Here is a 17,075-nt window from a genome sequence, read left to right on the forward strand (position 1 = left end):
TATAATTCTTTAATTGACTTATTATTCAATATTTTCCCTAGTGATGGTATATTTTTAATAGTAGAGGGCATGGTATATTTTTGTAATGGATGTCATGGTCATGGACTGTAATGATCATGGAAATGCTAAATTTAGGAAGGGTTAAAAAGGAAAAAAATGGGATAAGAACCTCATCCCTTTTAGTCCATATTAAAGAAACCATATAATGAGGTAGACAGCGCAGCACCTAGCATAATGCCTGTTATAGAGATGATAAACTAACTGTTTTACAGAGGAAGTCAGGGAATGCCTAAGCAGGCAAAAGGCATGTTCAATGTATGTGCTTTGAAGTAGGAAATGAATCTACATAGTTCCTTCAAAAATAAGATTATAGTTTGAAACAGATAAATAATATAGACCACTGTTATGCCCTCTCTAACTTCAAATTGTCAAACGTATATTGAATGTTAACTATGTGTCAGGGCCTTTGCTACACACTAGGGCTATTTTTCCTTGCTCTCAGGGTTTTCCAGTCTAGCAAATGATAAGACAAGGGAATAAAAGCCATTGCAGTAACTTGTGATTAGAGCTACAAGAAGCAAACTACAGGATGTTATGGGAGCTTCCAGGATAAGGGACTAACAAAACTACATGATCAGGAAAGGCCTCTCAGGGGAAGTGACATTTATACTGAGACCTAAGAGGAGAATAAGATTGGCCTGTTTATATTTCTTTGATTGTTTTTATGGTGGAAGGAGGAGGGAGAATGAGCAAGGGAATGTATATTAGCAGTGAGAACACTGTGAAGATTGGGAGGAGAGAGTGCCTGGTCATAGGAGGGTCTAAAAGAGGTCCAGTCTGAAGTGTAATGTGTGAGAATGAGTGGCTTGGGGAAATGTCTACACTTTAGGTTAACTTAGCGTCTTTTATAAAAATGTCTAGGTACCTTATTAGAAATTAAAATGCTGACCAAAAATAAGATTGATAATCTTTTTCAGAGAAGAAGGAAGGAAGTGATGTAGTTGTAGCAGTGGTGGTAGTAGTAGTAGTAATAGTAGTACTAGTAGTAATGTGTGTGATGGGTGAGGGTAATCGTTCTAGTATTTGACTACCAAGTGACAAAGTGGACACTAGACTCTGTTGAACAGTAAGAAATAAGGAAGTAAAAAAAAAAAAATCCAGTGTATCCCCACAGATCACTTCCTAGTAAAACTATAAATTAAGGGAAAGTGGTGATTCATGTGATAAGTTTGCTTAACCATAAGTAGTTCATGCTGAACCGTGTAGAACTGAAACAAGGAAAAGCTGGGAAAAAGAAAGTTCACAAGCAGGTTAACATAATATAATATTTCACAGAGGCTTATTTACTTTGAACCTGAAAAAAAAAAAGCTGATTGATCTCAACACTTTAGTATTTAATCCTGTATTTTATATTCTCTTTAAACACATATTTCTGGGGAATGTTCTTGTTTAGGCATGAAGAGCTACCTTTTGTCTTTGTAAGATTTTATCATCATCTGTGCTGAACTAAAAATTCAGTATGCAGGTGACTTTTATTAATATATAAATGATACCACATATGATGTTATTATATCAATCTGATTTAAAGAGCAAAAAGAATGTGTTTCTGTAGTAAGATACATAGTAGAAAGCTACACAGTAGAAAAATGACATCAGTAATAACCAAAATACTTACATAAATACATATTTTATAGCCCATAATCAGATATTAGCAAAAGCAATGAAACCATATTCAAAGTTTTCCAGTGAGTCAAAATAGAATAAAATCTTCTACTTAAGCAGAAAACTCAACGTAGAGCAAAGTATAAAAATTGGACAGTGTTTTAGATTGGTTCCTAGCTTACCATTAGCTCCCTGTGATCTGCATAAGTTAAGATATATGAACACCAAAGGCCACTGGGCAATGTAAGTTTGGAATGGTTTGATAGAACTTACTAGAAAGCCTTTTGCAAATTTAAATTTAAAACAAAACACCTTCTAAATGGGTAAAAATGTGCAGCCCATTCAATTATGATATCTAGGAAAATTTAATGGAATTGTTAAAGGAGCATTTAGAGAATATGTACAATTACTGTCTTTAGCCAGAACAAATATATTTCATAACCCATTTCTGTATTTCCAAGAAAAGTTTTCTTTCTTTGATTGTTCTTTCTTTCATGATAATGAGGTAGGTGTCCAGCATTGAACACTACATTTCAAATGTAATCTCAAGAGACTTATAACAAGCAAAATTTTTATTATCCTCTCTATGAAATGATGTCTCTCTTTACACCACTCAGTTTCCTCAATGTTTCTTGCCATAATGTACCAGGAATTCATATACAGTTCTCATAGTCCTCTCACTGATAGACAGTGGCTTACTCCCCAGGTGCTTCTCTCCTCTGATAATTTAAGTTTTCTTATTTTTCTAAGCTCTCCTGGTTTGACTTTTTTTTCCTTTTGAAACTCTTATTATCATTCCTGTTCCTATTTTCCACCATTGCTACCACTTTATGTACTGTTATTTGTTATTTATGACTTTGCCCAACTTAATCTCATCAATTGTTTAGTCTCAAAAAAATCAAAATTAAGTTTAAATTACTTTGATCCCATCAGTTTTGTTTAGTTTGTTTTACTGTATAGAGCAATAATAGGGACTTTAATGAACATCATCTTAATAATTTCTCTGAACTCTATAATGATATAATGATTTAAATTGTGTCCAAGCTCTCAATTTATCATATGATCAAGCTTAGTTATTTCTGTTCCAAGATTTTAAAAACTCCACAGAAGTAAGACCTATTTAAGTAATGCTATGTTCAAAAATCCTTCTTTAGCCAGTCCTTTCCTCTTCTTAAATTATATAGCATGTGGTTTGTTTTGTTTTGTTTTGTTTGTTTTGTTTTGCATCATTATTTGACATTCATCAAAAGCTACTTTGTAGGTAGGTAATACTTTTGAATATTAAATTAGGTTATAGCCCGCAGGCAGCAACAAAAGACCCAACACAGCCAAAAAAAAAAAAAAAAAAAAAAAAACTTAGGTTATATTCAGCAGGCATGTAAAATTAGCTTATATTCAGCAGGCATATATATAGGCAAGGACCCTGCTGTATACTTATTTTATGGACAAGCTGTGTCCAAATCACTTTTGGAGCTTTGATTTTTTCTAATTCAAGGGCCTAACCCCAATGGATTCTGATTTAGTTGATCATGAATAGGTCCTGGTAATTGTAGTGTTTAAAAAATCTCCCTGAAGTCTGATTTGTAAACTATTGCTGGAGCATCATATATCTTATATAAATGATTAATGCTAGTAACTCCAAGTAATGCAAAAACCTCTTAAGATATAGATAAATTTTTAAAGGGAAGATGAGGAAAATAAAGAGGTAAAAAATTATTTATCTTTGGGCTTCCCTGGTGGCACAGTGGTTGAAAGTCTGCCTGCCGATGCAGGGGACGCGGGTTCGTGCCCCGGTCCAGGAAGATCCCACATGCCGCAGAGCGGCTGGGTCTGTGAGCCATGGCCGCTGAGCCTGCGCGTCCGGAACCTGTGCTCTGCAACGGGAAAGGCCACAACAGTGAGAGGCCCGCGTACCACACACACACACACACACACACACAAAATATATATATATATATATATATATATATATATATATATATATATATATATTTATCTTTGCATGGAATTTCAAAATGCTGTAATATTTTGTCAACAGAATTGATGATGGCTTCATCTGTATTCACTTTACCTCTGTTCCAGAACTGAGAAGGGAAATATTCAGTAAAATTTCCTTTACTGAAGGGATTGAGTCTACTCAGTTCAATTGGTTCAATCTAATTCAGTTTGATTCAGTTTAGTTCAATTCAATTCAATCCAAAACAATTAAATTTATATTTATATACATCAGGCTCTGTGCTAGGCTGTTGGGAATGCAAAAATGAGTAAGACATAATTTCTGCTCTTAAGTTGCTCACAGCCTAACAGGAGAGATGAATGCATTAATTCTGTCTTCCCTAATGGGTGCTTTAATAGAAGTAAGTGTTGCCCTCATATAGGCTTAACTCAGAGTAGGACTTTACAATGTCAGTTTGTTTTATTGTTGCTCTTGTAAAAAGTATATCTATATCTATATCTATCTATATATATATATATACACATATACACACTGTATATGTATATAATGTATGCATATTTATGGTATATAATCTGTATGCACACACATATATAATTGTAGTGCATACTTGCCAAATATAAATATGTTTGACCATCAAAAAGGAACAGGTATAATAACCATCCTTAATAACATCGAAGGATGCTGCCCTGATAGATCATCTTAAGATGATTTTGTGAATTAGTACACGTCCAGATTCAATAGAAAAAATGAGAATTATGGAATAGTTCAAAGAGAGGAAATGTGGTGTTTAGAGGATCCATAGATAACTATTGTCATTAGTTAATAAGTTAACCATTATGTAGCTAAATGAAATGGATGCCTTTCAGCATTATGAGAAGTGAAAGTTTGAGAAAGATGACCATGGAATTAATTTGTTAAACCCCAATTGATGACAAACATTCATCTCTCACTCTGATATACCTAAACCCTCACAAGTTCCAAATTCTTCATAGCCCTTCACCAAAGGCTCCATCATTTTTTCCATGGCTGCATATATGAAGAAGGAAAATATGGGGACAATTTTAGGTTAACTGATTGTGTAATCAGACCTAGACCTCAACTCGGAAAACTCTGCGCAACAATTAGAAAATGTTATCACATAGTAGACCAACTTAAACAATTAGAATTAAGACTTGGAATTTAAGTCTAATATATTTCACCATGGCTTAACATACCTAGCCATGTGAGACACCCAAGTTGCATTATTTGCTCTAGATCTCAGGGGAGATTGTGATCTTAAAAAGTAAGGTTTGTATTATGATAAGAGTGGGGATCCTCGGGCAGGATGGAGGTGCTTCTAACAGTTTCTACCACTCTGTAATTCACAGAAAGCGTCACTAGTGTGGTTGACAATTTTTTAAAGCTTTTAGACTGAGATAAATCTACTAATTCACATCTTCCTTCCCCACATTAGCATGAAGCTCAAGTGGCCACAATTATGTGTTCCAAAGACAAAGCAGAATCTAGATACAGCAAGAAGAAGGTGGCATAAATAGTTAATGAAGTTGTAAACACCCCTCCAAGGTGCTGACACCTAAACTGAGTCCTGAAGTAGGAATACTACTTTTCATGGGAGACACGGGCAGGAATAGTAAAGGCAATCACTCTCCAGGTTACCAAACTGGGAAAGTACAATACACACTTCAAATGCAGTGTTAACTTATAAATATGACTTTACATTAAAACAAATTGTCTTGAAGTTCACAACAATTATAGTCTACTCTTGATAATCCATGTTAAAGAAGGGGTTAAAATTGTGAAGAAAACATGTGTAACTTGTTCACAAATTCTAATTGAAAACATAAATTTTTTATATGTACTTAGATTATTAAACTTGAATTCTAAATGGGAAGGATGTATTATTTGGATGCCAATAAAATTAGATGTAAATATATTAGGGCATATATTGACTATATAAAATTGGAAGCACTTGGGTTTATTATCAAAAGTCTGCCTGGTATTAAGGATATTCTGAAACATGACTTGCTATAACAAGTCCCCTAATAACTGGCTTCAGAGACAATAGCCCCTGCAAGAAGAAATCAGATACTGGGTGGACCTATAAACTGTCCCAACCAAATACTTTCACCCAACTAAAAGTATTGATCTGTTAACGAAGATGTGGGTAAAAGTTGACTTTTTTTTAGCCCCAACAAATTTACACTAATTTAACCATAGCACTCCTTTTAATTTATATTCAGGACATTCAAGATTATATGTTATAAAATTTCAGCTGTGAAGGGAGCCAGCTCAGTTCCACAATTATAGTATAACATGGATAGAATACATTTTACAATTCAGTCATTGTCAGTTCTGATTGGTGGCATACTGAGCTGGACAATATAAACTGAAGGGAAATCAAGAACTTTTGAGTACATGCCAAAGGCTGATGCCATTTCTGACACTGACATGATATCAAATGGGAAGAAGGGGGGCATGAAAGTGTATGGCATGATAACCATTATCACTATTCTTCCACTAAGAAGACATAGGAGGAGATGTAACAAAAATAATGATAACTATGCTTAGACAGACTACTTACTGAGATTGTTTCTGCTTGGAGGGACTAAACAAAGAACTGTTCATATAGAATCACTCAGCAAGCTCTCTAACAACCACATATTATATAGATCCGTTTTTGAAACTTTAAGTAATTTGTCCTACCAATATCAAATTAGTTTTCACTTTGAGGAACAGCCACAAGCGGCTAATTAATAAGTAAAAAGAAAAAATTAAGTAGAACTAAATTTTTTCCCTCCTCCACATTTTTTTCCTTTGTTTTTAAATGACAAACCTCAAGACATGGAAATAAGGTATTTGCCCAAAGACAATAATTAGTTATTAATTGAACTATAATTACAACACAATGTTATTTCCTTAGCAGGCCAGCTGACTCTTAGGAGGGGGAAAGAAGGATGAAGAAGGAATGGAAGTGGCCTGAGTCATGAAGTTTAGATTGTTCTGATGGTTTCAATGCCTCAGAGAAATATTTTCCAATTGAAAGGTAGGTTTTATTAAATGTATCTTCTCATTACGAGTCATGTATGTCTCTATCATAATACAGATGCTTTATTACAATTGCCTATTTACATGTCTATCCCTGGCCCCGTGAGCTCTTTGGAGTGCTTGGTACAGTACATGCTTATTGAATGAATAATGAATCAATCAACGAATAAAGAGCTAAGCTGACAATTGAAAGAAGTACTATCAATTTGGGAAAGAAAGTTTTAGCCAATGACAGAGATATTACTGTTTAGATTCTTTATAAAGTTTACTTCCTGTTCACCCAGCAACAAAGGAAGGCACAAGAAAGATTAAAATCTTTTCATTTTCATTCATAGTATATTGGAAACAGAAAGAGTAATATTTTTTCTTTCTTTAATATACTCTTACATTTAGAGATATTGAGAACACCTGTTTAAATTACTATGCTATTGATTTTTTCACATTTACTTTCAGTATTATATAATAGTTACTTTCAATATTATATAACAAGTCCTATTCATTTTTGAGGATTAATCTGAATATTACCTCAACAATGTTCAGATTCATAATGGTGATTTACAGTTCCATCCAACATACCATAAATTTAGATATTCTAGTGGAAAAGAAAGGAAATTTGTTTGACAAATAAGAATCTTACAAATTATGCTTGTCTAATGCAAAAATATATTGTTTAGAGAGAAATTAAAGAATGATTTTAATTGAATTGGTATAGACACCTTAGTGCTCAATTTTTCTTTTAGATAACTTTATTTCAATATGAATAATTTAATGTTTATTAAGAGAAGGAAAAAACCTAAATATATACCAATTAGTAATTCTGGTTTACTGTATTTAAAGCAATGATTCTTTTAATTGCTTGTCAACCAGATGCAACACATCAAAAATTTAAACTTTCCTAAAGCTTGGGCACATCTTAACAAGAACTCATATACAATGGAAGAATGATCTAGCTTTTAGGTGTAAATGAATTCACCATCCTAAATGTGATAAAAATTGTTCTAAGTGTATCAGTTTGATTTCATGAGATACATGTTCTTTATAATTTCTCTGTTAGAATCATAAAGGTAGGAGAAGTGTCAAGGTCAAATTTGTATTTTTCATCTTAAAAGCATCCTTTTAAATATTTATGAAGAGACTAGTATAAAATATAAATAGCAGATGCACAAGTGTAGATTGGGATAAATAAATCATATAACCGAAAATAAAGGAATTCAAAAAGAATGTAAATAGGCTTATTGAAGGAGTATTAGAACATATCTATGTATATGCTGAAGTGTTCTGATAAATCAGTTGAAAAGATGAAGGCATTAACTTTAGATTTAGGTAATTCAGTAGAACACAAAGTTTGGTCAAAAAGGAATAGCTGAAGAAATAAGGTATTTACTAAATCTACCCTGACATTCTGACTGAAAAAAAAAAAAACAAAAACACAAGCAAGTGTAAAAGAAAAAGGAATGCTATTAGTTATGTATTCCTTAGAGAAGGCTTTTCCTTATAAGTTATAAACAAACATTCCTGGAAAAACTCAAATGGTCTTGTTAAAGAATTACTGTTTTTTGGTCTTATTTATTTATTGTTTTATATTTTCCTTAATTAAAAAAATTAATAAACCTTTTTGTTAAAACAGTTTTAGATTTACAGAAAAACGGAGCAGAAAGCACAGAGTTTCCATATTCCTTCCCTTCCCCCCCCTCCCGGCCCCCCACAGTTTCCCCTATTATTAACATCTTAAGTTGGTTTGGTACATTTGTTTCCATTGATGAGCCAATATTGATACATTATTATTAGCTAAAGTCCATAGTTTACATTAGTGTTTTACAGTTCTGTGGTTTCTTCCAAATGTATAATGGCATATATCCACCCTTAGAATATCATACAGGAGAATTCCATGACCCTGAAGATTTCCTGTGCTCCATCTATTCCTCCCTTCCATTCTCCCTGCTCCCCTGGCAACCATTCATCTTTTTACTGTCTCCAAAGTTTTGCCTTTCCCAAAATGTCATGTAGTTAGAATCATATAGTATACAGCCTTATCTGATTGGCTCTTTCAATTAGCAATATTTGTTTAAGGTTCTTCCATGATTTTTCTCGGCTTGGTACCTCCTTTCTTTTATTGCTGAATAAATTTCCCCTGTATGAATGTACATACACATTTGTTTATCTATTCACCTGTGAAAAGGTATCTTGGTTGCTTCCACTTTTGTGATTCAGCTTTACAATATGACACTATATATGCACAGCCAAATCGTCTATTGCCTCACTGATTACCATAGGATAGTACTCATTGAGAATGTGAAACAATCTTATTTTTCTCTTTATTTCAGTTTTCTCTCTTCTTTTCTCTTATGTGGAATTCAAAGGCTCAAAAACCTTCCAGTGAGTATGCATCTCACTTTAAGCCATTTTAAAATAGTGCTCCTCGAAGTAAGCTACAAGTAGCATCTACGTTAGAATCACTAGGGATGCCTGTTAAAATTCATATTCTAGGCCCTACTCCTGATCTACTGAATCAGAATTTCTGGGTATGGAGCCCCAGTTTCTATTTTTATTTATAAAGCTCCTCAGATAGTGTCTATTCTCACTAAAGTTTGAGAAGGTGACAATTTTTGTAATTAGTTGTGTTTTTGATAATATATGACATTCTGCACTTCTGGAAATCTCAGAACTGGTAGAGTAGAGTTCAATTTAGAGCATATCATCAACTCAAGGTAAAAAGAATTTTTACAGAAATGTACAGAGAAGCGGAGAAAATATTTCTGCTACCATGTGGATGCCCTCCAGGATTCTTTAGGAAAGAAAAGCAGGATTGTTATCCTGGATCATTTACTTATTCCAGCCTTTTCTTCACAGCCCTGAAGGCACCTCCATTGCCCTCAATCCATGACCTAGACTCACAGTCATAAAAGGGCTAATAGATAGTGTTCTTTTGGAAGTAGGAAATTCAATAACATTTAATATTTTAGGTATTGAGATTATCATTTTCATCATTCTTTAGCAAAATTTATTGCCTCAGGGTGTAGAAAAATTCAATTGAGTTGCTGATTGGATTTTCAAACTCAGCAAAAATTGTAGCTTTGAAAGTCTAAGCTTTCATTTGTAAGAGCCAGCCTTTCTGAAAGAATAAAAATATTTTCAAAAATTAAAAGGAAAAGTTCTAAAAATCAGTGCATTAAATTTATGTACCAAAGAGGAAATTGGAAAGACAACGTAAGATGATATAAGAACTAGCTTTTCTTTCATTGGTAGAGGAAACACACACAGACACTCACACACACACACACACACACACAGGTATAAGATTGGAAATAGTGGAGAGAGAAATAAGAAAGAAGATCGGGAAAAATAGACAGATTTAGATGTCTTCAAGAAGGTCAAGGGCCCTGGCTCCCATCCCTATCCCTCTGGACTCAAAGTATGACAACCATGGAAATCTGAGAGAAGGACGCTTGTGCATTACTTCCCAAGGTGTAGCCCTGGAAGATTTCAAGCCTCTTAAAGAAGACTATCCAGTTTGGTCTTTAGGACTGTACTGAATGCTTGGTCTCCAGAACCAAGCATTTAGGAAGTCAGCTGCATAGGCTGATGGGCCTGAGGGCAGCATGTCTGGGCAAAGCAAAGGCTTTCTGACCTGAAGGGATGGGGGTCACACAAGTGCTGAGAGAAAGCTGGTGTAACTGAAGATGTCTGGCCTTCAAACAAGGAAAATGCAGAGTGCATGGATCAAGTAACCAAAGGCCACCACAGTGTAACAGACATCAACGGCCATGGCAGCATATACTGAGGAGGAGGGATAAGGAAAGTTATATCCAGGGGAGGACAGAGATGTCCATAACCCCAGATACCTGCTTCTCCAACTATATCTGATCAGTATGAAAACCCTCCATCTGGAACTTAAATTACCTTTGCTGAGAAAAAGTTGTGGGGAATAATAAATTTGTCTAAGCATTTGCTTCAAAAGGAAACAGTTGTTTGAACATTCAACTATAATAAATATAAAATTCATACCTATTACATTGAAACTATAGCCTCTGGAGATGAATTTCAAGATTGAAATGTATATATTCTAGGTATAATTACATTATCCAAAAGAAATATATAGTTAAAAATTAGATAACTTTTCTTTCTGGGTTTTCCATTTATTTTCCATCTTACCCTGAGTTCATTTATATCAATAGAAATATGCATGTGCAAAGAGAAATGCCCCCATGAAGTAAATGGAAGGTGAATTAAAGAGGAATTATGGGAGACATCAATAATAATATCTAACTTGGACTTTAGAATCATATAGACTCAGAATTGATTCCAGACTCCTCCACCTGCTAGCAAATATGGATTTTTCTCATCTATAACATGAGAATAATATATACCTTGCAGGATTGTATGAGGTATAAATGACAAAATGTATGTAAAGCATTTAGACTAGTGCCTGGCACACTGTAAGCATTCCATCTTATTATTTGTGATATTATTCTTGATATTTTATGCATTGCTATTTGTAGAACTCAGTGTCATATTCTTAACTGTGACTCTTATGGTCAATATAATCAACAAGTGGTGTAACTTAATCATGGTCTATGTTGAAAATTTCTTCCTACAAAAATAATTTTATAGCTCTACTCTAGGCCAAATTTATATTCATTTCTATTAGTAGCATGCCATAAGATGTGGCCAAATTTACATTCATTTCTATTAGTAGCATGCCATAAGATGTGGCCAAATTTACATTCATTTCTATTAGTAGCATGCCATAAGATGTGGGTTTCCATTATATATATACTATAGAGACAAATTCTATCACCAGTCACTCTTTTCCAACTGCCATTACTTTGGCTCAGGAGAAAATGATCCTGAAAGAAGATCTAGGTAGTTATAATGGCTCTTTGTGAACCTCAGATGTAACTGAATAATTTTCTAGATTAAAGAAATGCCCATCAAGGTATATACGGGTAGATAACCAACTGATGAAGGCAAATAATCTTATGAAAGCATTTACTATTTATCTTTGATACAGCTCTTTTAAACAGTCTGATTAATTCCTTTTATGATTTCACCCTTGAAAGCACAAACTATTTTGTTCTTTGTCATTGTTGTATGACATTCCATTTGGCAGTCAGCTTATTTTTAGCCAGACTATCAAAGTATTTTTCAACTGGACTGCCACTTCACTTGAACTTGGAATCTTGTAACCTGAGGAACTGCACTTGGGAAAAGAAGAATCTTCTAACAAATGGGAAATTATAAATCCAGACCAACCCAAACTTGTACTGGTAATTATTCTTATATCTTTAAATGTAATATAGTTCAATAGTTGTTATATATAGTTAACATTTCACTGGAATATCTGCTAATTTTTACAAGAGGATAAGACAACATATTATATGAAAGTGTTAAGAAGATTATCTGAACTCAAATTATTTTTCTCTGAAAGATCTTTAGAAAAAAACAGAAAATTTCTTATAATTTTCTGTTTCTACTAGTTCCTAGGTATAATGTTATAGAAAAAATTTTGGAATACTGTTGAATATAGGGATTTTAGGATTACATCTTAAGTATCTAGTATTTAAAACCTAAACATTCTTGTCTAGCAACTAGAGATTGCTATAATTATAATGCAATAAAATCAAATAAAATAAGTCAAATATATTCTTCTATGTAAATATATTATCCAATATCAAATGGGTTCTTAATTACTACGATTCAATATGATTGCATTTTAAATATAAACATCTGAATTTTAAACTCACAATCAGTAATTTAAATTAAGTATTGTATAATTCAGAGTAAAAAACAGAGTTTTAATCACTTGTATGTTATGATCTGTGTCTACATTTTGCAAAGAAGAGCTATGAGTCAATCCCTTTTGTTTTTCTTTACTAGATGAATGGAAGAAGAAAGTCAGTGAATCTTATGTTATTGTAATAGAAAGATTAGAAGATGACCTGCGGATTAAAGAAAAAGAACTTACAGAACTAAGGCATATATTTGGGTAAAGTTGTCAGCGTTATTATTTCTCTGTATAAGTGTTTTCACTGTTGATCTAGTTTTTAGCTATATCTGTGTTTAAAAGCACAACCCATATAACCTCCTATGTTAACCTTAGAATATAGGGTTATCTCTTCCTACTCATTCATATAGCCCCTAAAATGCAAATATCTTATCTCCTTAAAATATGCCTTGCCTGTTCCCATCACTAAAGTTTAAAGAGAAAGGAACCTAAAGGCTAGCCTTTGAATACAAACTGTTGCTGATCTGAATAATCTTCTCTAGAATTAGATCATTCTTGTGAGCCATGCCAGCAACAAACAGTAAGACTTCTCTTCCCAAATGGTGGTAGAATATTGGCCACATATTTCTTTTTGGACTACTAGAGAACTCCAATTTTAACAAACTCTTTGGTCTCTTGACATTGAAACGCTGTCTGTTAATGAAACTGTGTATCATTCTTCCCCTGAACAATCATATACCGATGTATAATATTGGCTTCAGGCTTTCAGTGGGTTTTGTTCCATGATAACAAGATAAAAATAATCTGGCATATTGTCACAACCTTGTAAGACACAAAATGTTCAGAAAAGAGGGGTAGAGCCCTTATATACACAAGCAACCTTTTGGAGAAATTGAATCTTGGCATTGAGAAACAATGTATTTTGGAGAGTCAATTTAAGTTAGCTGCCTGACTGAGGAAAAGTTCCACGAAGGCCAATTAGCCATGTTTACTTACAGCTGTGTTATTCATGTAATGCACTGATGACAAAGAACTCTAACCATTTTACTTGGAAAATAAGTGTAAAGAAATGACCAAATGACATATTTTTCAAAAGAAATTTCAGATATAGTAAACATACAAAGCTCACATAACTGGCAAATAAAATTACCCATGTATAATATAGTTTATATAAAATTTGTCAGTGGGTTAATAAGGCCTTCATAAGTATTCAATTTATGGTTTGGGAAGTAGTTAATTTTCCATGTTATTTAGCCCAAAATGATTAACTCAGCTTTGACACTCATGATGAGATACACTGGGATGAATTTTGCAAGTATTATCATATGCTCACTTATGGGAAAACATTTGAAAGTCCTGTAGAGATGTGACTGGCACTTTGGTATAATAGATTTATACATACATATTAATTTTGTTGGAAAAGAGCTATGAATGTAGAACTTAATCATAAACCCTCTAGCTCTTATTGACAGATAAATATGCTGAATGAAATGTTATCAAATTGGAGATTTTCCTCAAGTTTATAAAGTTAAAATCTCATTTATTTGTTGTTATTTTTTAAATTTGGGAAGTGTTATGCAAATATGTCAAGGCTAATTTAAACAGACATATCCTTTTAAGGATTAAGCTTGAAATGTACTTTTTTCTCTTACCACATCAACAAGCAGCTGTTTCTGCAGGTCCTACTGTAGCTGGATTTATTGTGTCAGCTATATTCAAGGTATTATTCCAGACACATCAAATATAAACCATTATTTAATCCACACCATGACCCTGTGTGATAGATAATATTACTTCTGGTGGATAATAAAGTAAGGAGCAGAGACGTTGGATCTTGTCAAGGTCATATGGTCAGTAAGCACTGGAACTGTGATTTGTAGCAAGGTCTCCCCAGCTTCCTACTACATGTTGATTCTTGCTCCCGGAGTTTCACAATCTGGTTGAAGGGAAAGGCATATATAAATAACTCACAGAAGACAGCCTATGACAAGTGCTAAGTGGAAGAAAAAACAAGATGGCTTTCAAATACAAAAAAAGAAGGTTTGTTGTCTTGATTTATTCATTGGTTTTGTAAAGCATTCCAGATAAAAGGCATAGTTGAGTAAAGATATATAGGCAAGAATGGATGAGTACCATGGAAAGTCTACTGGTAGCAAGAAAACTTAATGTCTTGACCATTTTACCTAAGCTGAGTAAGAAAGCTGTGTCGGTCAGCATAAGGATTTTGCAACCATAGTTTGAAATCCAGTTTCTTTTATTTACAAGCAATGTATCTTTGGGTATATTACTTAATCTCCTTGAGGCTCATTTTCATCTGTAAAATGGGGTTAATAATAACGACCTTACAGGACATTTGAAAAATGATGTCAAATGCTGAGTACAGAACCTAATGCACAGTAAGCATTGAATAACTGGAGGTTTCTATTATCATGATTGATTGAGTAAATAAGGGCAGTTTGAAAGACTGAAGACTTTATTACCAAGTGGGAGTAACAAATAGTTTATTCAAACTTAAGAAGTGAGAAAGTTAGGATAAAGTGTTTTTATATCAAGAGGATGTTTTCAAAATTAAAAATGTAATATGTTAGAACAATTCAAAATGGTGCCAAAATCTGAAATATAACTTTTAAAGATTGAGATCAAGAGGTATTTGAAGAATTTTCAGACTAGAGTGTTAGAAGGCTCATCAAAATGGATGTCAAATTCCCTGAGAATAATGGTAGGGCATTTTGAGGAGAGGAAGACTGGTAGCCTGGTGCTGAAGCCATTAAAGAACCTTCAGAAATGTCCCATTAGCCAGAAGTGATAATAATGAGGCTGAGGAGAGGATTACCCACAGCCTAGAATCATGTTTCTCCAAGGGCTAAGGACCCCCCGCAGTAAAATACCCAACAATTCTTGCAAAAATGTTAGAATCCATAATTCTACCCCATATCAAATGATTTAGAATCTCTGGGGATGATTTCCAGAGACCTGAATTTTTAACAAGCTCCCCAGGTAATACTTTTGCATGCTAAAAATGATACTTCAGCTAAAGTTTGAAAACTACACTTCTAGAAAGATACCTAAGTTGCACTGAGAACTCTGTCTGCAGTGATATGGGTGAAGGGATGAGGAATATGAAAATAGAAATCAGGCAACTAGTATGGTCTACAGAGAGTCAAGGGAGCAAACAAACAAACAAACAGAACCAGAGTACTCTGCTTTGTCTGCTTCCATCAAGGCAGATAGCATCATAGGGAAAGAAAGTCAATCCTGCCTAGGGCAGTGTTCTCAGGATTTTCTTTTCTCTAGAATAATATGATGGATGACAAGGAAAGAAAAGAATGGAATATTGAGAATATAAATTGTCTTACTCATTGACTTTCAGAGTAGTTGGGAAGTTTAAACATAATATTGTATGAGATCACATTTAATCGAGTATCTAGGACATTTTAGGTGTTAAATCTTAGAATCTTTCCTTCTCATCTTTATTCATGCTTTATGTGATTTGAGAAATACTTCTGTGATGGACAACTGTGTAATGCTGCTTGACATCAGGCTTCCTCTAAACATAGAGATAGAAGGAAAACTATAAGGTGCCTAAAAAGAAGCATTTAATACTAGAGTCATAGATCACTAGTGTAAACATAGATTTGCCTGTGGTTTTTCTTTTTGCAGCTTTTTTGGTTGTTTTCATTTGTTGACAAGTTTCTTTATAGCATTCATGGTAGATACTAATTCCATTCATTAAAAGAGATTTTCTGCATCATAAAGCAAAACTTATGTCACCTCAAACACACAATCTCCTGGTATAGCTTTCACACACAATATAGTACAGAACAATATAAGTACTAAACTTAAAAAAGACAAACAGAACTAAACCATTATCTTGCTTATGCCAATTTATAGCAGCTTTGAAAAAAGAGCTTGCTATGGGAAAGAAGAGGAATGGAAATTGAATGTTCCTTCATCTTCCACAATAAAGTTGAATTCATTCATAATTTTGAACATTTGTCGTGATAATAGAGGAGAGACTGGAAAAAAATGAGGAAATAGAGAAGGCAGAAGAAGGAAAAACAGAAGTGGTACACTGGAGTACATTGTGAGGTTATTTCCTCCTCTTTGCTCTCTCTGATCTTTACATTTATCAATATAATATCACTTACTACCTGGTGTTGTCTTTATTCATTTTACAGGTCTGTCTAACCACTAGTATACGTGTTCACTAAAGGCAGCTTCTTTGTCTACTTAGCTTTATTTATATTTGTATGTATTTGTAATAGCTATTTGTATAGCACTTGAAAGGAAAACAAATTAACAACCTAGTGCCTACCATATGCCAGGCATGCTTCTAGGTATTTTAATATGCATTAGCTCATGTAATCATAAATGTATATATGTAAGATGCTTTGAGCTCGGTGACTGGCACATGGTAAACACTCAAAAATGTTAGTTAAAAACTAATTGTCATTGTTTATGTTCATATCCTTCTGGAGTAGGTATTGTGCTTGCCATTTTATACCTGAAGAAAATAAGGCTAATCAAATTGAACTGGCTTGAGCCATGTTACACAACTTGTACAGTTGTGCAGGGATTCCACCCATCTGTACTTCACTTCAAAATGTGTGATCTTCATGATCTTAGTTCTCAAACTAGGAAGGGGAAAGAAGTATGGATAAGAATTATCTTTGAAAACTTTTCACC

The 17,075-nt window shown here is 33.7% G+C and overlaps 1 protein-coding gene across 1 annotated transcript in view; it reads left to right on the forward strand.

The window, feature by feature from the left end:
• Positions 1-11,891: 11,891 nt before the first annotated feature.
• Positions 11,892-17,075, forward strand: part of LOC307070161 (serine/threonine-protein kinase TNNI3K) — a gene marked incomplete at both ends in the record, with an annotated part of 286,301 nt that continues 281,117 nt past the window's right edge. The window contains 2 exons of the mRNA XM_079728397.1: positions 11,892-11,931; positions 12,542-12,650. Coding sequence (XP_079584523.1) covers positions 11,892-11,931; positions 12,542-12,650 — 149 coding nt within the window. The remainder of the gene's footprint in view (positions 11,932-12,541; positions 12,651-17,075) is intronic.

This window comes from Hyperoodon ampullatus (assembly GCF_949752795.1).
Source record: "Hyperoodon ampullatus genome assembly, chromosome: 2".
Taxonomy (NCBI): Eukaryota; Metazoa; Chordata; class Mammalia; order Artiodactyla; family Ziphiidae; genus Hyperoodon; species Hyperoodon ampullatus.